Raw genomic sequence first — 22,359 nt, 5'->3', positions numbered from 1 at the left:
TAGGATATGTAGACCGGTGGGACTGGGAAACCCCACATGAACACACACACACACGCACACACACACACACACACAGTGAGCTGAGAGACTAGTGATTATATGCAGAAATATAATTATTATTTATTATTACCTAGTAGGAATGTTACATAATTAAGCTCTCTTATGTAATTTTACACTTTTTAGGTTTCATTGAATACTCTCACTATGTGTGTGTGTGTGTGTGTGTGTGTGTGTATCCGGAAAATAAATATTGTTTTTGAAGCAAGTGCTATCCCAAGTGTGTATCTTTCTGGTGTCCCAGAGCCCATGTATAACATATATCATGTATCATATATAACATATATCACTCATACAGCCTTGGCTGTAATCTCTTGCTACTTCAACCTTTACCGACCCGGGCCACCTCCCTAGGTCAGGATGTCTGGAGGCGGCATAGTGCCAGCAGAGGCTGTGAGCTTCCTTCAGGTATCAAGGGCAACAGTCTGCCTCCTCCCTCTTGGAGACCTGATGTCAAGAGTAGTTGTCCTCAGTTTCAGTGCAGGCTCACAAGTTTCAGGGTGAAGTTAGTCTCTTCCTTGTAGATGTGGGGTAAGATAGTCTGCTATCTTTCATTACGTTATGGGGTCCCTTCCTGTATACTGAACCTATGAGCTGGGATGGACAAGGGACCTCAGGTATGGAAGAGTCAATTTGGGTGGGGAGGGGGTGGAGAAGGGTGGGTTATACCATCTAATGTCAGAAAGGTATTTGCTTTCTTAAGAGAGGAACAAGAATCAGTGCTCGACCCTGGGATGCTGGTTGTAGGCAGAGGGCTATCAGTGGTTAGGCCACTCAGATGATTTCTGAGATAATCTCTGGGGGTCCTTCCACTTCAGGGATCCTTCTGCTTGTTGGATGGTGGGGAGGGGGTCACGCTGGGACCAACATACCCTATTTCCCCTGGAGATACCTATCAATTAGGAAGACCTTCATATGCCTCAAGGGATGGGGAGAGTGGCTGGGGTCTCTGTGACTTTACCTGATGATCAGAGCTTCCATGAGGAAATCCAGCTCATCTTGTTCCGAACACACTTCTGGCAGTGTCTGAAAGGAAGGGCGGGAGGAGACAACAGCTGTGAGCTGTGGGTTGTAGCCTATTGGGACCTCAGGCTAAGGCTAGGCGAAAGGTGGAACCACCCCTCACCTTTACAGCCACTTGTAGAGGGCTTGGGTCATTGGGCATTCCAGATACCTGGCCTTCATACACCTCCCCAAATGCGCCATGGCCTAGGCCCCTGTACCGAGAAGACAAGATAAGGCATAGATAGTTAAGTGAGCCACAGGAGCTGGGGTCCTTGAGATAAGTGTCACGTTCGGTGTCACAGACAAGAGGCAAGGCTGGTACGCTCAGGAGTTACACCTTCAGTTTGGCTTTGCTGTGTCACTCTGGGCCTCCATTTATTTACTTTCTTCTTTTAAAATTATCTTATTTTACTTTTATTTAAATTGAAAATGGATAGCTTTTCATACAACATATTCTGATTATTGGTTTCCCTCCCCCAACTCTTCCCAGATCCTTGCCACCTCCCCATCCACCCAAATGCACATCCTTCCTTTCTTACTCTCATTAAAAAATAAGCGAGCATCTAAAAAAAGAAAGAAAAAAGAAAACAAATCAACAAACTAGAATAGGGCAAAACAAAACAGCAAACAGAAAAAAGAAGAGTCAAAGAAAAAGCATAAGAAATGCAAATAGACTCAGAGAAATCCCCTATAAACACAAAACTGGAAACCATAATACATAAGCAAAAGACCTGTAAGGTTTAAAAAGAAAACCCTCCCTAAATATCAGTTTGTTTTGTGTTGGCCATCGACTTCTGGCCTTGGACCTGCCCTGAGGTGTGGTTTGTACAACCCCTGAGACTCTGTTAGAGAAAACTCATTTTTTTCTCTGCTAGCGAAGCCTCCGTTTCTTTATCTGAACTCTGGTGAGAACAGGTCTGCTGAGATTTGGAGGTGGTTTGATATTCACAGGCCGAGAAGGGATCCTGACTGTGAGGTGTCAAGAATGTGGTGCAAACCTTTAATTTCAGCACTTGGGAGGTAGAGGCAGAGGCAGGCATATCTCTGGTCTACAGAGTGAGTGCCAGGACAGGCTCCAAAGCTACAGAGTAACCCTGTCTTGAACAAACAAACAAACAAACAAACAAACATGGAAAAGTAGTGTTGTGATTAGAGGAGACAAGGGCATTAGGGTGGAGCCTCCCAAGGGTGGATCCGCGGGTTCACAAGCCCAGCTCAGGCTTTGGCAGCAAGGTCATCACTGGCTAGAGTTGGAGACCTTGGATCTGAACTCTGAGCCCTAACAAACCCCTTTCCTTTATAACGTACCTACCCTGCAAACAGAAAACAGACCAGAAGGTTCTATCTAACTAGGGATTCATGAAGATGGTCAAATGTTTACCCATCCAGTAACTATTTAGTGAGTCTCCGGTACTGCCCGGGACAAAGGCAAGAGATGATTCTGGTCTGGAAGAGGGTGACACCTCCTGGGAATAGGGACGGACGATTGACAATTCCCTGCTGTGAAGCGTTGTTCACTCACAGGTTGTAGTGAACGACAGAGAAAATGATAGGTATTTTGGGCACTCGGAGAATAGAGGGAAATCCTCAGGACAGGGTGCATAATGGGTTTTGAGAACCTTTGTTCTTCCCATCAATTTATCCTCATTATTGCATAAACTGTATGAACACACAAAGGGTAGAAATAACCAAAGGTCCCCATGAGCCTTGTCTCCCTGAGGTTGCAGGTGTACCCCAGGTAGGCTGTTCATGCTCCTTGTGGCTAGAGGAGTGAGTCAAAGGCCCAGAGAAACTGTCCAGCCCTGGGGCAGTGACAGGAAGCTCACCGGATGAGGGTGATGTTTTTCCGTGGCACTTCCTTCAAGTCACTGATGGATGAGGTCTTGCCAGCAAAGCAGTAGTTGGGGTTGTAGTCGGTCATGATGGTCGAGGTCCGGAGCTTGCTCAGCTTATACTCGGGGCTCTGCAGCTCCATCTGCATAGCTTGTAGCTCCTGGTGCTTCCGGCGGTACACTGTAGACAGATGGGATCTGTCATGAGGGGGCCGGGGCCAAATTTCCTGTCACTGTTAGCGATGCTAATCAAGTGATGATGTACATCAAGGTATCCCTTCATCATGGAAAGGAAGCCTGAAGCTTACAAACGCCTCACTGGAGGAGATTTGACCGTGTCACATGGGGATGGTGTTCTGTTTCTGTTTTGGTGACAAAATAGCCCCAAAGAAGCAATGTTGGGGAGAAAGGGTTTATTTAGCTCCCAGTCCCAGGAGACAGCTCATCTTTTGGGGGAGCCACGGTGGCAGGTGGGAACTTGAAGTGGTTTGGTCACATCCACCATCAAGGTCAGAGGAGGAATGCACGTACGACTGCACTTATCTCCCGTTCTCTCTTTTTAAATACAGGTCCAGTACCCGAACCTGGGGGGAATAGTGCCGCCAAGCTTTAGGCTTGGTCATCTCATGTCAATTAATCCATTTCAGAAAATTGCTCACAGACATGCCTACGAGTCAACCTAAATTAGACAATCTGTCATTGAGATGATCTCAGGTGATTCTAAACAGTGTCAAGTTGAAAATGAAGTCCTCACAGGTGGACTTGCTAGATTAGGGAGAAGGCTGAGATCCATTAGACAAGAAGGAATGATACAGGGAAGGGTTAGTTAGGGCATGAGGGAGACCACACAATGGAAGGATGTTTTAGTGAGGTTCTTGGGGTGCATTTTGAGACCCACAATGACCATCAGAGGTATCTCAGGTCTCCTATGAATGATTCTGCCTGCATGCTTCTAGAACATTCCCTCCGCCTAGCTTCTTGTCTCTGCCTGTCAGGGCATCATACAGCCCGATGGTCCATTTTGAACCTCTGTGACCTGAGATTAGTTCACCTTGGTTGGATGGAAAAGGCTCAGAAACCAGCTTTCACTCTCTGGTTGGGTGGGAAGACCTGGCTAGTTCAACTTGAGTTGTTACACAGGGAGCGGCCCCAGTCATGGCCAGGGTTCCCTCAAGCAAAGAAGAGCTGCAGTGAAGGTGAGGGTACAGAAAGAGCCTTCTCCATCATGTTGGCCACTGAAGGGTGTCCATCCCTGTGGGCAGTCAGGAGGCCATGCAGGGTCAAAGATCCGCATCAGAGACTTCTCTCTAAAACTGCAGAATCTATGGTGGGTAAAGGGTTGATGTTTCTATTCTTACTTGGTCTAGTAGTTCACCTAGCTGGGACCCAGTGGGGCAGGGTGATGCCTCGGTGTCCCTTGTACATCCCAAGACTCTATTCTTGTGGGCCCTGGTTTGGAAACCCCAGGGCTCTGGCACACTCACCGATCATGATGCCGGAGAACGCCAGGACAAGGGCGGCCACCAGGGCGGAGGTCACGACGGAGAGGATCAGTGAGAGCGGCAGGTGGGGTTCCGGGGTGGGTGACACTGGAAGACAGGTCCCGATGGGGCACTGACCACCATGCTGATTCTCCTCTGAGCAGGTCCCAAGTCAGAAATACCCTCCCCAGCTGGAAAAGCCACCTGCTGTTTCCCGTCTCTGGAGATCTTGTCACACCTCCCTTTTCAGGGGACCATGGGCCCTAAGCAGGCTCATCCTGGTTTCACAGGCTCCCAGAAGTAGCTTTGGGGTAGAGGGAAAATTCAACAGGGATGAATATCAATCTTGGGTGTTGGTCCCAAATGTCAGCTGCACAAGGATGGGATGGGGACAGAAGGAGAAACAGAAGTGGATATGGAAGAGACTTGGGGACCTTAGGGGACTCCACACTCAGTAGGACCCAGCTGTAGAGTCCCTTGGTGACATCCCCAGACGTGGGATTTTATGGTCCCAGAACAGGGGAAGGTTCTGGAAGCCCCCTCCTAGCCAGGCTATAATCTGGTTCAAAAAGCTACCCCTCTCCTTCCCTCCCCATCCCTATCTTCTCCTCCCCTCACCTCCCTTCCCTTCCTTGCCCCTACCTCTACCCCCTTTCCTTCTCCTCTCCCTTCCTCTCCTCACCCCTCCTGTCCTCTCTTCTTTCCTTTTCTCTTTCTTCTTTCCCCTTCCTTTCTCCTTCTTCCTCTCATCCTCTTCCCTATCCTTTCCCGACTCCTCTCCATTTTTTTTGTATTTATTTTTCTCTTTTCCTTTTTTCCTTCTTCCACCCACAATCTCCCTTTGGATTGAACTCAGGGTCTAGTGTACACCTGGCAGGTACTCTACCACTGAGTTACATCCCCAGATCTTTCCCTATTTTTTTATTTCGAGATAGGCTTTGATTAAGTTACTCAGGCTAACTTTGAACTCCCTCTGTGGCAGACAGGCTTTGAACTTTCCATTCTTCTGTTTCCACTGGGATTACAGGGCTGTAAGCCCTCACCTGACCTGGACATGTCTCAGGGGAGACTTGGAGCATGTGTAGAAGAGGGATCCCAGCGTGGGAAGCAGGCTTAGGGCTCTATCTGTGTGATCAGAACAACTAGCTCTTGAATCTGGAGAAGACTCAAAGACAGTATCATCCTTATGGAATGTGTGTGCTAAAGACTGGGTCCAGTCAGGAACCATATGCCGGAGGCTCAAAGGCACGGGCCTGGCTCTGAAACTCCTTAAACCAAGGGTATCTTAGGAGAGCTTCGGGATCCCTGTTGCTGGGTACTTGGGTGGAGAAGGAATGTCTAGCCCCTTGGTGAAGATGTCTGAGGTTTTGTTTCTTAGCTGAGAGAAGGGCATAGGCAATTCTGAGACCCCTTAAGGTGTGATGACCCACCTTTTGTACAAGGTCTCTTTGTGTAGGACATGAGCAAGAGAGGGGCAAGACACTTAGAAATCAGCTGGGCTTGTTCAGTTGGCTCAAGCCTTGGCCCTCTTCCCATCTCCCATTGCTGTTCCTTACCAATGCAGGAGACACCATCATCAGCCAGCACGGTCCCATGGTCACAGAAACAGATGACTTTGTGGCTCTCGGGGTCCATGTGACATTCGTCTACCTCACAGTGACTGCAGTTTAGATAATGCTTGATATTCACTTCCCCATGGCCCTCCATCACTGGTGACAAGCAGGGAGGGGAGGAGCAGTCTCAGGATTAATAGGAAGATTGGTCACCCTGTACCCTCAGCTCCCTGACTTTGAACTTTATCTCTGGTTACTTGCCGAGGGTTCTTATTCTCCCTGCCCCAGGCCCCTCTGCCAATCCAAGAACATCTCTATTTGGTGAAGCATTTTTAAGCCCCTGGTGAGCAGATCTGAGAGTGAGAATGTACGTTTGTCTCTGTGTAAGTGAGAGACGCCAATTCAGGACCCTGACATTGGTACAGGTGTTCTAGCTACTCTTAGGTCATTTTCCAGGACCCGCCTGCCTGGTGATCCATATTCTTCCTCTCCCTACATTCAACCACACACCCCAACTTCCAGAAAATATGCTAAGATGAGCTATAGGAAGACTTGTATCATAAAGCAGCCTGTAGCCCACGCCTTGGTGTCCTGACCCATGCCAATAAAGTCCAGGTGTTGACTTGGTGGAAGAAGTGGCTTAAGTTTGTACTGTCATCTGGTAGAGGGGGTACCTTTTAAGGCCGGGGTGTACAGAATACCCAATGGACTGATGAAGGAAACCCCATCTTCCCCATCCATTTCGGGGTCATTGTTTGATGCTGCGTTGCCACCTGTGGCAAACCAGAGAAGAGTTGAACCCCAAAAGGTGGGTGCCCAAGTCTCAACACACATGCACATCAACAAGCATGCATTTCTTGCCAAAGCTGTGGGTCACTGGGTACCTGTGGGGTGGGGAGGTGGAGAGGGAAGGGAGTTTCCAGGCACAGAGATTGCACTTGGTTTAGCTCTGCAGATATTGGGTGTGTGGGTCAGTTTCCCTTCCAGGTTGGGGCCAGATCATCCAGGGGAGTCTCTACCACACTGCTGGGGCCCTAGTACTAACTGGCACGAGTGAACAAGAGCCTAGAAGGTTCTAGTCTCTTGAAGTTGGGGTGCATCCTTGTGGCTTGGAGAAGTTGCTCTCTAGATACTTAGGGGTCAAGATGGGCCCGGGGGAGGGGGAGATTAGCTGCTGTGCCTTCAGGCTCCTGTCCCTCCTTTCATCTGGGACTGGGTGATCTCGGGGCTCCTCCCCCCGGGGTCCTCCCATCCTCCCAAAGCTTGGAAAGGAAGCTTGTGTGGTTAGCACAAGCATTTTTCACACAGCGACAAAGCAAAACACAGACACGAACGTCACAGTGCGGGCATGCAGTGTATCCTAGTCTGGGGGAGGGTGGGGGGGATCATCTGCCAGGTTCTTAGTTGCAAGCTCTTCCCAAGGCAGTGGGGGAGATCAACAACAGGCTGTTTGCTGCAGGTTTGGGATGAAGATGCCAGAGGTGGCTTCTGGGAGTGGTTCCCACCCAATAGTGGATAGCCCGGCTCTGTAGCAGCTAGCGGGCTGGGCAGAAAACTGAGAGCGGGAAGCCCATGAAACTGCAGACCAGTTCCCTTCAATGCTGGCTTGGCCAGGAACCCCAAAAGGAGTTGTAGGGGCTAGAAGAGTCTGGTCTTCAGGGCTGCCTGGTCCTTGTGGTGACTTATGCAGCCATCTGAAAAGCCAAACAATTTTCATGTTCAGCTTTGAAGGGGCGAGGGACCAAGGATCACATAGGATCTTGATGCTGTTTCTACACAAGCCTGGAGGCAGAATGCTGGCTCAGAAGCCAACACCCTACCTCTGGCGGGCCCAAGCCAGGCAGAGGGGAGGGGAGCGTGCAGTCACATCACAGTCCACACTGGGGGATGGGGGCTGGCAGGGAGGTGACAGGGAGGGAGGAGCCTAGGACTAAGAGGGGGAACGAGTGACACCTAGAACACGAATCATCTTTACCTATATATCCTCCGCCTCCTCCACCTGAGGAGCACCCCCCTCCACCCCCTCCGAAACCCCCTCTTGTCTCCCACCCCCACTTCTTCATGGCCTGGGGGCAGGAATGTCCTCCAGCGGCACCCTCCAGCAAAGACTTTCCGGCCCAGAGTAAGGAAGTGTTATCATTCCAGCCGCCTCCACCACCTGCAGGAGAGATGAGAGGCCTCTCTGAGGAGCTGGCGGGATTGGAGGGGCAATAGAGCTGGGGACAGTGGAAAGAGGATGTGGTGGGCGCTGGTTGGTGGGGGGGTACTCCCATTGGCTCTGTTCTGGGGCCTAGTTCATTGTGGAAGCTAGGAGTAGCATACTGTTGGCACTAGGGATACTGCTTAGGACACACCATGTACCTATACAGCTGTGGGGCTTGGTGCCCTGCTTCCTGGCAGGTCTCTCTAGCTCAGGAGTAGGCAATGTACTCCAGTAGGTATTTGGAGAACATTGGGGACAAGCAGAATGATGGTGGAACTTCTTACTGCTTGGCTGCCACCTCTTGAAGGTGTACTTTCATGTAACTGTTTCCGTCTTAATGAGACATGTGGCCCACTGTCTCAGTGGCCAACTGGTGAGTACCTACAGGTTTGGGGTCCTTCATAGGGTCAGTCAGCAAGCCTCAAGCAAGCAAGATAGCTCCAGATGCAGGAGGGTGATGCCTGCCCCTTTCCCTTGATATTGGCATCACTGCGAACAGTTCCTATCACTCAGTGCCCAGTGACGATGATGCCTTCAGGGTTCCCAAGAGATTTCTGGGACCCTGCTCTACTGGGTCACTGCAATGATTTCTTGCAGGCTCAGGGTCTAACTAGTTCCATGGGTTTCACTGTTTGCTGGATGTAAAAATCCAGGGTGTGAACCTCCCTATTCTGAGCCTCAGTTGCTCCACCTGTAACTTAGAGATAATGAGACTCAAATCACATTGAGCACTGATGTTAAAGCCTCCAGAGTGAGTGCTTGAAACATCCCCCCAAGTGCCAAGTGTGGAGCCAGTTAGGTGTGACAGGAAGAGCTCTTGTTTGCCAGCTGCCCTGTGCCTGGCTCAGCCTGCTTCAGTGCTATAGGGAAGCTCAGCGGGGGTGGGTGATGCCCTGTGATAGTGGTAATCACTTGAAATATGTTTTGAGAACCCCAGGGGCTGCTTTGTGCTCTTGGAAAGAGAACTAATAGAATTGAGGCTGTATATGGCCCCCTAGCACTTGACCTCATCTCCTGTTGGCCCTAGAGAGTCCAGTGCCCTCTCCCTCTTATTGTTCCATATGACATTCCCATCGACACTTAACCCAATGACTCCAGTAGATGATCTCAGTGGGATCTGGAAACCCAGGCAGAAGGAATAGAGTCACTTCATGAGTGTACACCCTGGAACTGTAGGAGTTAACCTACAAGGTGGAGTCTTCTGGAAGAACTGGCTGAGGTCCCCCTGGCCCAGAGAGAGCAGCGCAATAGAAGGGCACAAGGAGTCAGGGTTTCTTGTAGAGATGCCCGGAGGCTAGTGCTAAGGAGCCAGGCTTCCAAAACGGAGCCCAGATGGGTAACACCCTCCAATTCATGACAATGGCAAGCAAATCTGGGTTGAGGCCCCTGGCAATGTGTGTGTGTATGGGGGGGTGGTCAGCTCTAGAAACTGAAGGGTTGGGGTGCTGGATCTTCCTAGGGTTAGTCAGCAAGCTTCAAGCTAGCGAGATAGCTTCAGAGGCAGCAGGATGATGCCTGCCCCCTTCCCTTGATATTGGCATCAGTGGGAACAGTGACAACCATGCCTTCAGGGTCCCTGAGAGATCTCTGGGAGAGGGTGAGGCTTTACCTGCGGCTCCGGAATTGCCGTTCAGCCCTAGAACGGAGGAGTTATTCTCCAGTCTCTCTGGGTGGAACGTGTCTGTCTTGGCCCCATAGGCCCTGCCACCACCACCGGCTGCAATGATCAGGGGTACAGGCACTCCATCTTTCATCTGCCCAGGGGAGACATTCAGAGATGGAGAGACTGAGCTAGGCATCCGTTAGGGAGACACTATGCCCCCATTTCAATGTTTAAATTTATCAGTGTGCAGGCCAGTGGGGTGACTTCTCCATTTGTGGGGGTTTGAGAGCCCCAAATTGATGTGATAGTAACCTTCTCTGATCAGTTTCTCTATCAGTTCGAGTCCAATCCGTGATGCAAGCCCACTAGGCTAGGCTACCCACCTCTTGGGTTACAAATGGATGGATCTTGGAGAGTTGTTTCCCCAACCCCTTCTCTGAAGTTCTTGAAGGTCCTGTTGCTGGTGATTAGAAAGAAGCAGGTCTTGCTTTGCCCTTTCCTGTACTTTCAGTCATCTCTTGGACCCCCACAAACTGAGGAATAAGCCCTTAGCAACACTGTCTCCAAGGGGAGCGCCCAGCAAGAAACTCCGCGTTTAGCCTATAGCCTGGCTTTGGAAGTGTTAGAAAAGTCAGCCTGGCCTGGGTGGACAAGGAGCCCTGAAGGCAAAGACTAGGTGTAGCGTGCCTGGATAGCCTTTCTTGGGTAGGCAAACCTGAACTCCCTCTGGGCGTGGTTTCTTGTCGTTAACTTGACCTAGAACATCCCGGGGGATTTCTATTTAGGTTTGTTCTGGGATCATAACATCATGGTGGGCAGAAGTCACTGCTTCATCTTTCAGAGGAGACCTTACCTTAAACACGTAGGTGGCTCCACCCCCACCTCCACCTCCTCCTGCCCACTCGTGCACGCTTCTGTTGACTCGGATCTCTTCTTCTATCACGTTGTTCTCGCCAACACAGACTTTCTGGATTAGTTGGTTCGCCTGTGCCAACAAAACAAACCACTTGGTTGGGTTTGTGCCCAAGGCCGGGACCTTGTATGCTGAAGGTGTGTTCTGATCACATGTCAAACAGCTTATAGTTGAATTGAGAAGACAAATCCAAACAAACGACAATCGCTTTGTGCAGTGTTAAGAAAGGCCACAAGGCCAGCGTGCATACAAATGTTATGAGAAGCTAGGAAGATAGATTGCAGCTTGAGGACTGCCTGCAGGAGGGGGCTTCTAGGTGGGCTCTGGAGTGCAGGAAAGGATTCAGGACAGAGAAGGGTCATCCTAAGAGGAAAGAGTAGCATGACCCACAGGAAAGGAGGTAAGTGGGTGTGTGGGGAAAGGCTTAAGGCTCTCATGATAAACCAAGTCTATTAGTCGAGAGGGACCATTGAGGATCCTGATGCTGCTGAAGAAGACAAGACCCTGGGCTGTGAGACAGGGTTTAGGGTATATGAATTGGGGTAACTGCGGGGATTAGACGAGCAGCCTGGTCGTGATCAGAATTAGATCTGGGAGTGAGGAGTCAAGGATCTCTCTCTCTCTGTCTCTGTCTCTGTCTCTCTCAGTTTCAGTTTTGCAGTACTATGCAGGGAATTAAAAATAAATACAGAACAAATAAACAAAACCCAATAGAGGAATTTTCATTCCTCCTACCTAATGTCCCATTTCTTGTTTCTAGAAATCTCCAACATGGAAGGCCAGGAAGAGGGTAGAGTCTCCTGGCTGCCATGTGGAAGAGGGAGCGGACCTTGGGATCCAGCAGCTACACTTAGCACCACTTTGGGTGACCCAGTGGTCTTTAGTTGCGGTGCGGGATGGAAACAGCGACATCACAGCAACAACCGTGTGGTGACTTGGAGGCGAGCCACTGACATTGGTGGGGAGGTGTTTGAGTTAGCATTTCATTAGCTTCACCTCTGGACCCCACAGGCTCCTGGTGGAATGTGGGAGTGACCATGCTGGGATGTCTGTAACACAAAACCTTGGGATACTGGGAGGAAGAGTCTACCCGCTGAAGAACAGTCACACCTGGTTTGGCTGCTGCAGCTCAGATGAATTCTTTAAACACCAGACTGACCTCAGAAGAAAATTACTTTCCTTTCACTTAATGGAATAAAAGCCAATAAAACATCAAATTTTCATCAAACGCCGCTGCATAACCAGCCAGTGGACACGGCAATCCATCTTGAGCCATTCCTTATGCTAAAGAATTCAGGAGTGCCAGCAGTGCGTACTTGAGAAATTTCCAGATAAACAGCCGAGATGCAATTTGTTTTATGGCATTTTGGATTTAATGATGGAAATAATTTGACATTTCTTAGGGTGGATTTAGTGTTCATGGAAAGTCCTGGACTGCTGGGGTAGAGCTAAACACTTTCCTCGTGTGTATATGTAGCGATGCTCAGAGCTGTAGCAAGAATTCTGGGACAGCAATGAGTGGCAGCGTGCCTGCCCCAAGGCTGCGTGCAAGAGGAGGGGGAGAGCATGGGGGCTGCCCGGTGAGCAGTACTTTCATGAGGCTCTCAGGGACCTGGACTCTCCTCCACCTATAAGCCAAAGGGTTGTCTGGTGTGAACCAGCAGAGCTCAGAAGACTGACTTCCACACCTGTCTTTCTCTCTGTCTCTGCTCTGGCAGCCCGCAGTGTGACCTCCATATCCTGGGGATGCTTTTTCTGAGAGAACTGATTTTGGGGACTTTGGATACAGTGTTGGGCAAGAACAATGGAGTTTGACGATGGCCAGTCTTCCATGTGCCTGCTCCATGTAGCCCTTGAAACCAGGGCAAAGGGCGCCCAAGGAATGATCCATTCTCAGCTAGCATCCCTCTGACTTAGCAGCAGCCTCTGGCAGAGAAAGTGCACGTCCCCTGATTCCTAGGATGTCCCCTGCCCCAAGTCCCTCTTCCTTCCCTGGCTCCTTGTTATCTTCTCTTCTTTTTCCTTCTAATCTCTAAATGCTGGGGAACCAGGGTTCATCCTCGGTCCCTCCTCACCTCTGTATCACGCCATAGGCAATCTCAGCCCTTGTCTGAACTCGATGCTGGCTGATCTCTTCCTCCCTGGACTTCTCTTTTAAACCCCAGAGGTCTATTGCTGTTGTTTACCTGCCATCTATTGTCTACTAGATCACCATAGTCAGTGTATTTGACCTTAACCTCGTGACCTTGCCACAAAATATGTTGAGTTTTTTTTTTTTTTTTTTTGACAGTCTCACTTGTAATTGAGGCTATGCTAGAACTCATGATGTAGCTCAGGCTATGGACCTCAGACTTGTTGGGATATCAGGAGTGAGCCCAGCCCAAGCTGTCCCTTCTGCAGCATTCTCTGGCATGTGACAGAAGCTACTCAGTCCTAGTCCTTGGAGTGCCTCTTGACCTTTCTTTCTCTCAGTTCTTCATATAATCAGGCAGGAAGCCCCTTGTAATTCCACATTCCAAACATTCCCAGGATCAAAACAATCACTTCCCACCACCTCCGCTTTGGCCACTCTGGTCTAAGCCACCAGCATCTCTTGCTGGATGAAGTAGCCTTTGACTCTGGTGCTTGACTCCTTGTCCTTGTGAGATCCAAGCTTCACGGTGCAGCCACGGTGAGACCTTGCCGGCACATACTATTGTATCATCATTTGGCTTTGAGGATGTGGAATGTGCCATTACAGTGGCCTGGCCCAGTCTATTTCCTTGGCCCTCATCTCTTATCTACCTGCTTGCTCCTCTCCTCCTCCCCTCAGGTGCACAGGCACACCCTCACCTCAGGGACTGGGCCATGGCCAACTCCTTCTTTCTTTGCTAGAAGTGTTTTGTGTGTAAGTTATGTGTAAGGATCTCCCTTGTTCAATTTTCTAGAATGATGGATGGCACACATAGTGACTCAGTATATGTTTGTGGAATCATTTTGAATGAACTGAGGACTGTCTGGCTCAGGCGCTGGCTTTCTTGGTATTTGATGGGTGAGAGTATGGGGCCTGACAGTTAGGTTAGTGACTCTGCCATCCAGGGGGCAGTGGGGATTTCCAGGAGGCGCATTTGCTTGTTGTTGCTGGTGGAGGAGGAGGCAGTTGCTCTTAAACACCACACACAACAAGGGGCAGGCACCTCTCTGCCATATAGAAACTCTACTCTAAGATGCCAGTAGTGCTTTTGTAGAAGAAGCCTGATTTAGAACCCCATGCTAGGAGGCAAGACCTTGTAGGAAATAGGATCTCTCTGTTTCTGCCTGGCTCCCTGTGTGCCTCTCTCTGTCCCTATCTCTCAATCTCTCTGTTGTCTGTCTCTGCTTGTCTCTCTGTTTCTCTGTCTCTGTCTCTCTGTCTCTCTGTCTCTCTGTCTCTGCCTCCCTTCCTCCCTCCCTCTCTCTCTCTCTCTCTCTCTCTCTCTCTCTCTCTCTCTCTCTCTCTCTCTCTCTCTCTCTCTCTCTCTCTCTCTCTCTCTCTCTCTCTCTCTCTCTCTCTGTGCAGAGGTGTTTTCCAGGAGCAGCGGGAGCCGACTTCCTGTTCCAGGAGCTTGGCATGGCCAGGCACCAGGTAGAGGGCAGTTTGGCCAGCTAAACTGTAGTAGCTTAGTTCTTAGAGTTTACTTCATTCTCATTTTTTTTTCCTAGTGGAAATTGGAGGTGGAGACAATGTCTGAAGACAGCATGTCCTTCTTGCCTAATGACCCACAGGGAGCATGTAGAGGAACCTTCCCATGTCCAAGTGTGCATGGCATGCCTGGCTGACCAGCATTGGGCGCTTCCCTCTGCTCAGGACTGAGATGGCCTCCTCCTGTCCCCTCGGGAACGCTCCCTATGTGTCCACGAAGTTTGGGAACAAGTAGGTTGATTAATAAGAATGATAAAGTGCAGCAACCTAGAGGAGCAAGTAGATTACAATTGAATTTAAAAAAAAAGGACACAGTCCTGTGAAAAGCCATAACTGATTACAATCCAATCAAGTAAAAGTCCCTTGCAGAAGTCAATGCAATCTTTCTACTTAGATGAAGGAATTACATTAGCACTCAATAAATTCCTGTGAAAATTACAGCAGTCTGTAATTTAATGACTTAATATATTATAACAGCCTGCAAAATCCTGATTATAGTTCCTAAATAAAAGTTGGAGTGGAGGCATTTCTCAGACGGGAGGTTGTACACACCAGGCTAGATCCTCCAATGTTGTGCTAACTCTGGGAGGAGTGGGGTACCAGGAAGTGAGAACTTGCTGCCCCCTGAACTCACAACCATCACTTGACTATTTGGAGCTGAGTTTCTTTGTGGAACTGAACTGCTTTCTTGGTAGTCCCTGCTCCCTGTCTGTCCTCCAAGGCTGCTGGGACAACTCTCGGAGAAGATCCAGCAAAGCTATGCTTCAGGGAGGCATTAGCCTGACTCAAGCAGGATAATCTGCCATCCTGGGGCCTGAGTTCCTGCCATATCCAGCATTGCCAGGGTCTTGCCACCTTGCTAACACTGGCGAAGCAAGAGCCAGACAGCTGGGGGTGTCTGGGGCTTCCATATCTGCTCTCTAGTGAGCCCTCACTGACTTTCAACTGCTCTGGGCATTCTCAGATCCTGCTGTTGGACTTGTCTTTGACTGGTAGACACCCCAGCGGGGTTAGAGACACAATGCCAGGCTGTCTTTGCGATCACAGAGGCTTGTCCAGCAATGGGCTGTATAAGTGGAAATGGGAAGAAGGTCACAGAAAGCAAGGCTCAGACAAGTGTAGGATGCAGCCAAAACAAACGCTCTAGAGTTCTGGGCCACTTTGTGAATGGCATTGGGCAAGTTCCTTCACCTCCATGGTTCCCCCCCTTCCTCATTTATAAAATGGGACTATAAAGTTTAATTCTGAAACATCCCCTACGGGCTTATAGTCTGAATGTTTGTTTTCCTGTTGAAGATGCTGTTTTGGAAGTGGTGGGGTGCTTGGGGGTGGGGCCTAGCTGGGGGAAGCAGGACATTAGGGATGGGCCTTGAAGGCCATATATATATATATATATATATATATATATATATATATATAGAGAGAGAGAGAGAGAGAGAGAGAGAGAGAGAGAGAGAGAGAGTTAGGGGTTCCTGTGTATCTCAGGCTGACTTCAAATTCCAAAGCCAAAGATGACCTTGAACTTCTGATTCTCCTTCTTCCATCCCCCAAATGCTGGGATTACAGGCTCAGGGAAACAAACAACCCACCCACCCCCCCCAAAAAAAAAGAAAAACAAAAATTTGTGCAAGCTAGGTGAACACTCCACCAACTGAGCTGCATCCCAGGCCCGAGAATATTCTTTATGTGACCATTCTGGACACTATTTGTGGCCACCCCAATCCAGTGTCATACTAAGAAGCACAGCTACTGAAGCTATGTCTTTCAGGACACTTTTTGCTCCTTGTATGTACAGCGACATGTGGTCATACGTCTAATTCTGAGTGACTGTAAAGTCTTTTAATTTTTCTCACTATTCATAATAATATGACTAAATACAGCACAACAGAGTATCAGCTAAGGCATTCAGAAGGGGGCTCCCTCTTCTACTTCCGTGGAGAACATCTTCCCTTGGTCAATTTAGGATTCAGACCTTTGGCTTTAAGTCAATTATGAGACCTAAGCTTCAGCCGTGGCTCCTATAGGGCTATAAAACTCCCATTGGCCTACATTCCCTGTGTCTTCATGCATCAAATGGCCCTAGGAAAGGAGGGGGATTCACAGGAGGAGCTGGTGCAAGACTTTGAATGTGAGTCCCCCAGAAGGATCATGGGAGGTTACTGTCCTCCCAAGAGGTCACCCACACCTCCCCTGGTGCTGGGACAAGCCCCTGCTCCAGTTGCTTACCCTGGGACAGGCATCCTCCCCTTGCTGGCCAACAAGGATGTACAGCGTGTCATCCTTCTCCAGGTTGAAGATGCCCAGGACGGACACGCCATGAGACCGCATCATGGTGTTCTTCCCGCCTTTCCCACCAGCTGCTCCGTAGCCTGAGATGCTGCAACAGATCAAAACATGATGACTCCCACTGTGGCTGGGGACCGGTCCCCTGCCACCTGCCAACCCACGGGTTTTCAGGGGCCCAAGCACCTCTCCAGGAGGGAGATCACTCCGCATTGTTGGGAGAAAGCAGTCGAAGTCCGGGGTGGGGGTGGTGGAGTTACTGAGTCACAGGGTTAGGAAGGTAGAAAGATGAGGGGTTAGCCAGATGTTCCAGAGAGTGAGATAGGGAAAGAGCAGGTTTGGGAAGGGGTTGAGCACCTAGACCCTATTCGGGATGGGATTTCATAGCCCAGAATCAAAAGACCATGAGACCCCAGACAAACCGCCTTCCTGTTTCTAATACATAATTGGAAAAAGAAAAGACCCGCTCTCTTCTCCCACAAGTGTTGTGGTTGATAAAGGAATTCAGCCTTGAAGTCCCCAGGGCTGCTACACAATAGGCGCTCAGTAAGTGTTTGTTGTTAATGGGTGTGAAGGGCTGTAGCAGCTAGCAGAAACTGGCTTGTTACGAAGTTTGAAAGTCTCTCCTCGGGGCCCAGAAACAGGGAGCATCATCCGAGGAGAGCTACTTATCAGCCCAGACTGTTTATCCCATCCCAGCAGTACCTCCTCCTGGAGCAATCTGTGCAGACAACGAACAACTGATCACGATGAAAATAAAAACAGAGCGTGGGGAGGTGGGATGAGATCTGCTGCCGCTGAGATAGCTGTGATGAAGCCAAGCAAGGATGGGGGGAACCTCAATTTGTGAACCGTGGCAGAGGAATGGAATGGCTTGAAGACAGTCAGCATATCGACTGACAAACACTAACAAATGCCTCCCTGAAGATGCTTGCCAGGGGCCCAGGGAGGGTTCTCACGTCCCTGTGTGTTCAGTTGCAAGGTTTGTTAATGAAAAACCAGCAAGAGATGGAAGACAGTTTTGTCCACATTCCAATGGCTCTGTAAACACCCCATGTTCTGAACATGTAGAGACCCGCCCTCAAGTCTCTCTCAAGTCCAGGTCCTTTCGGCAGGGACAGTCCTGGGGACAGCTGTTTTCTAATGCAACGGAGACGGCTGCTTTCTAAAACAACAGATAAGAGCCTGGGTTCTCCATGCAATGCGAGTCGAATCTGGCGTTCGTGACTGAGCTGGCCGCTCAGGCACCTGCTTGCATTTATTAGATGCTGGGATGGGCATCAGGCTGAGACCTGAGATGGATTCCAGGTTCTGCAGGAGCTTCTGAAGAAACTGGGAAATGCAAAGAGACCTCACCAAACGGGTGGCTCTCTCTTGTGGAGGCAGCTGCCGGGCTCTGAGACTAGAGCTTTGCTGCCCCCTTTGGGGACCCAGCCTCTTCTCCAATAGAGGAACAATGTCATACTCCTTTTCAAACCCACATGGCCGTTCAAAACAGAGAGAGATGATGTAATGGTGATGACGGGTTCTGCAAATGCCCACAGAGAATAGGGACCATCAGATTCTCAGAGCCAGGAGGCCCAGAGGACTGACAGGCGCCAGAGGTGGAGGCACGGGGGTGAACTGGAGGTCGGAAGGTGACTTTGTGCTGGGGGTGACAGATGGGAGGACTCTCAGACAAGACCAAAGGGTAGACAATATGAGTCAGGGCTTGTGTGATCGAAGGTGAAGAGGCAGGGAGCCTTTCTGATGTCCAGCGGCAGCTGATGGCTAGTGTTGGGGAAGGCGAAGTTGTAGGTTTGGAGAAGGAAGGGCGCATGCTCTGATGTGCCTGTTGTGATGTATGCCGGTGCATGGTAAAGGTGGCTAATCTCATTTGAAAGACGAGGACACTGAGGCTCAGGGAGATGAAGCCAGCTGAGGCCGCACAGCTGGCCAGTGGTGGACTGAGGTCCACTTCTTCCTCTCCCGTGTGTGCAGCTGGGAGACATACGAGTGCTAACGAAGAGGGGCCCAAGAAGACACACACCAGTTCCTTCTGAACATGTAGACCTTCTACAAACACTCTTGATACCTTGCAAATGGACAAGAGAGAGCCGAGAAGAAGGCTTAGCTGATGAGAAAGAGCTCACTGTGCACACCTAGGGATATGAGTTCAAATTCGCACCTGTAACTCCAGCACTGTGGGGTGGGGGGTGGACAGAGGAGGATCGCTGGGGCTTTGGGGCTGCCCCCATAGTTCTAGGCTCAGTAAGGGATCCTGTCTCAAGAGAATACGTGTTCTCCTCTGATCTCTGCGGGAGTCTTGTGCACACAAACATGGGAATGCACATGCACGTGCACACACACGCCCTGGATTGGGGAGATGGGGGGTGGACAAGAGGAGTGGGCTGGGGATGTACTTAGGCTTGTCTAGCACACACGTGCCCTGGGTTCGATCCCTAGCACTGCCTGAAGCCAGACGTAGGGGCATGTATCTGTAATTCCAGCACCTGAGAGGTGGAGACAGGAGGATGGGAAGTTCAAGACCATTCTCAGCTACATAGTTTCAGGCCGGCCTAGGCTACATGAGCTCCTGTCTTTAAAAGTGACAGAGACAAAGGCCTGAGGATGGCAAAAAGCAGAGGTGGGGCGGGGAGAGGCTCGTTGGTGGAAGGGGAGAAGGAGCAGAATTATTCAGCTAAGAGAAACATGAGCAGAGGACTGTGGAACGGCCAGCGTGGCTTCCAGAGAAGGACAGTCTCAGGATGGAAATGTGCGGGAGGCCTCAGCTCTGTCCTGCTTGCCCAATAGCTGTGTGACCTTGGGCAGATCACCTTCCCTCTCTGAGCCCGAGTTACTTAGCAATATAAAAGGGAGATAATGATAATATTGGCTTTGAAAGATGATTTCTGGGGCTTGGTCAGGTTGCATGAAAAGGTCTCATTTCCACCCAGAGATGAAGTTTGCCTAGAAAACTTCTACCTAAGTCCTTGTCCTGCTCCATCCTGCTCACTGCAGAGAGGTAGGCAGCTCATTCCTGTCTGCATCATTTGCATACTCATTTGCATCAATCTGCATGCATTATGAATTATTCTGAACTCTTTCACAGGTTTAAATTTAGCTAAATTATTATATTTCGGAAGTTGTTTGTTCCTGACTTCACCCCCCGCCCCCCGGCCCTGGGCCTGCCTTCGCATTTCTCCTGTTCGTCCAGTGATCCAACTCCACCACCTCCCTTCAGATCTCAGCTCAGTTCTTGGTAGTGAGGTGGGCTGCCAAGAGCCCTGAGCTATGAGCTATCGTCCTGGCAGTGTGGCCAGAGCAAACCCAGCTGACCTGTAGGAGCCTCCCCTCCCACTACTGAAGGCAAAGCTATGAGAGTTCGGCAAGGCCAAGGCAGGGTCTCCAGAGTCAATAGCAAAGCTTGACCACCAGATGTCAGTGAGTGGCACTTACTCCCGGTGGTGGCCTCAGACACACATTTCTGAGTTAGGAGCTTAGCTTCCTTAATACTATAAGTTTGGTTCTGCCTCAGAGTGACCTACGACAGTAAGAAAAAAAACCAGGGCTTGCCTTCACTTAAACCTGGAGCCAAATCCCAGCCTTGCTCCTCATTGTTAAGTTGGGAGCATCACCCTAGCCCCTGGCATCCATCCCAGCCCCCTGGCCTGGGAGTTGCATTGGTCTGGACTCTAAATCCCAGCATGCCAGGATTTGCACTACCAGAAGGTATTTAAGTGGGCACCCAGAGAAGGAACATGTGGTCCTGGGCTTGCATGTGTTCGCCCCTTTTCTGTCTCCCTTGCCATGATCTTGGCCACTGGAAAGCACTGCACTTAAATAAACATGGTTTAATCTGACCTAATTGGATTTCTTTGTGCCGGAGGAGCTGCTCATCTTGGGATTTTTTTCCTAACACTCAGGGCAGGGAGCACCTAGATGGTGCAGCTCCTCTTTCTAGGTGCTGACCCTGCACTGGACAGAGACCAAACCACTGCCTCCTTCAAGGTCATGGCGGAGACGTCTTGCTTTTGACTTTCTTGACTCAATAGCTGTGTGACTTTGGGCAGATTACCTTCCTTCTCTGGACCCTTTGGTAGTTTAAAAGGGGATGAGAATAATAATATTGGTGATGGTGAGAATTCTACATGGGACCTACTGAGGGCGGGCGGACAGTCAGTGAGGGGCCCCTGTAGAGGCTGTTAGAGAGCACCCCTGCCAGCCTGTGCTTTTCTTGGGGGTCACTCCTGGGAGGCAGAAGGGATGAGCAAGTGAGAGTGGAGAGCTGGGTAGATCAGGGCACAGCCAGAGGTCCTGGGTCCAGTCCTGTCCAGTTTTACCTGGGACTGTCCTCTGATAAAGCACCCATTGGCTCAGTGTTGCCGTAGCCTGGATTCAGGGAATCATCCCATGCCAAACCACGCCAGAATAACCACCACAGCCCCGCCTCTGACATGCTCTCCCTAAACCCGGTAAACAATTTACTTTCGACGGTTGACAAATGACGAGAAATTAATATACCTGCCAGTCAAGTGGGGAAAATGACTCGCAGTGATTCCAATTTACTGGAAATTGCAAGCTAGCGCTCTGAACGCATTGATGCTGTAATTTCTTTGTTTTTCCTCATCTCAATCCGTGTCCCCTGGTCAGACGGGATGTTGGCTGGGCTTGTGTTTTGTGTTATTGACTGTGAGCTATTGTTACCTGGTGTAATTGAGTTGTGAATCTTTCTTAAATAAAGAATTAGTAGTGGATCAAAGTGGCTGCCTGCTGGATTCTGAAACAACAGCACAGTTGGGTTTTAGCGTGTTGGCAGGGATGGTGCCCACCTAGGAGGGGCGATGGGGAAGAGGAGGCAAGGACTCCACCCCTCCCCCCACCGTACACACTCAGAGAAACACACTCCTCATCTGTAGCCCTCCCAGTTGTGCAGCAGACCCACACTTCATTCTGGGCTCTACCTCTAGCTTGGGGTGGGACCTTCGGCAAGCCCCTCCCCCACTGGCTTCCTCCTCTATGAAATGGGGATGGTCAGATCCAGCCCACACAGTCTACAGGATTACTGGAAGATCCTGTGAGGGCATGGCCAGCAGGAACTTTCTGATGATGCTTGTTATGGGCATCAGTCAATTCAATGGAAGCATCAGGGTCGTCCCCCCCCCCCCCCGGGGGCAGTAATGAAGGAGCAAATTACACCTGGGAGTGTGGGCATCTTGGTGGGGAGCTGTCCATTTCTTCCTTCACAACCTGGCCTGCACAACTCTATGCACTGACAAAAATGACTTTCTCTGAAACCCTTAATGCTGCAGATGGATTTGTCCTTTGAGGGGAAGGAAGACAACGTTCAAGGTCACATTGGCTGGTGGGTGGTGGAAGTTGGACCCAAACTCCATTCTTCTTGCAGCTCATTGATCCTCACCTGATCCCCCACCTCCGACTTTCCGGGCTCTGTGTGATGACTATCTGCAATTACTCTGGCAATTCATCATGCCTGTGACATCTCTCCTACTATTGTCTAGAACTTGATTGGCATCGTAGACGGTTATTGAATTCCTGCCCTGTAGCTGCTCTTTCCAGAGGCTGTGAGGCTCTCCAGTCTCAGTCTTCACTGAGTCCTGAAAGACATACTCTGTGCTGGGCGCATAGTAAGGGCCTCATAGGTCACTGCTGAGCACGTGGTTCAGCGTTCGACACACAGTAGGGACTGTAGCTTAGTGTTGCACTCACAGTGCGCTCCCAATGGCTTAGTGCCAGGTATGTAGGAGTGGTCCCATAGCTCAACGAGG

General features: G+C 50.1%; 1 protein-coding gene across 1 annotated transcript in view; it reads right to left on the bottom strand.

Annotated features, from left to right (window-relative positions):
* Positions 1 to 22,359, bottom strand: part of Alk (ALK receptor tyrosine kinase) — a 733,404-nt gene that overhangs the window by 31,546 nt on the left and 679,499 nt on the right. The window contains exons 13-22 of the mRNA XM_038319976.1: positions 16,535 to 16,685; positions 10,588 to 10,719; positions 9,741 to 9,885; positions 7,904 to 8,086; positions 6,603 to 6,701; positions 5,932 to 6,084; positions 4,379 to 4,483; positions 2,889 to 3,075; positions 1,184 to 1,274; positions 1,019 to 1,083 (exon numbers count right to left, since the gene is read on the bottom strand). Coding sequence (XP_038175904.1) covers positions 1,019 to 1,083; positions 1,184 to 1,274; positions 2,889 to 3,075; positions 4,379 to 4,483; positions 5,932 to 6,084; positions 6,603 to 6,701; positions 7,904 to 8,086; positions 9,741 to 9,885; positions 10,588 to 10,719; positions 16,535 to 16,685 — 1,311 coding nt within the window. The remainder of the gene's footprint in view (positions 1 to 1,018; positions 1,084 to 1,183; positions 1,275 to 2,888; positions 3,076 to 4,378; positions 4,484 to 5,931; positions 6,085 to 6,602; positions 6,702 to 7,903; positions 8,087 to 9,740; positions 9,886 to 10,587; positions 10,720 to 16,534; positions 16,686 to 22,359) is intronic.

Source organism: Arvicola amphibius, chromosome 2 (genome assembly GCF_903992535.2).
Source record: "Arvicola amphibius chromosome 2, mArvAmp1.2, whole genome shotgun sequence".
Lineage (NCBI taxonomy): Eukaryota > Metazoa > Chordata > Mammalia > Rodentia > Cricetidae > Arvicola > Arvicola amphibius.
Note: the sequence above shows the minus strand (reverse complement) of the source record. Positions and strands in the feature narration are given on the sequence as shown.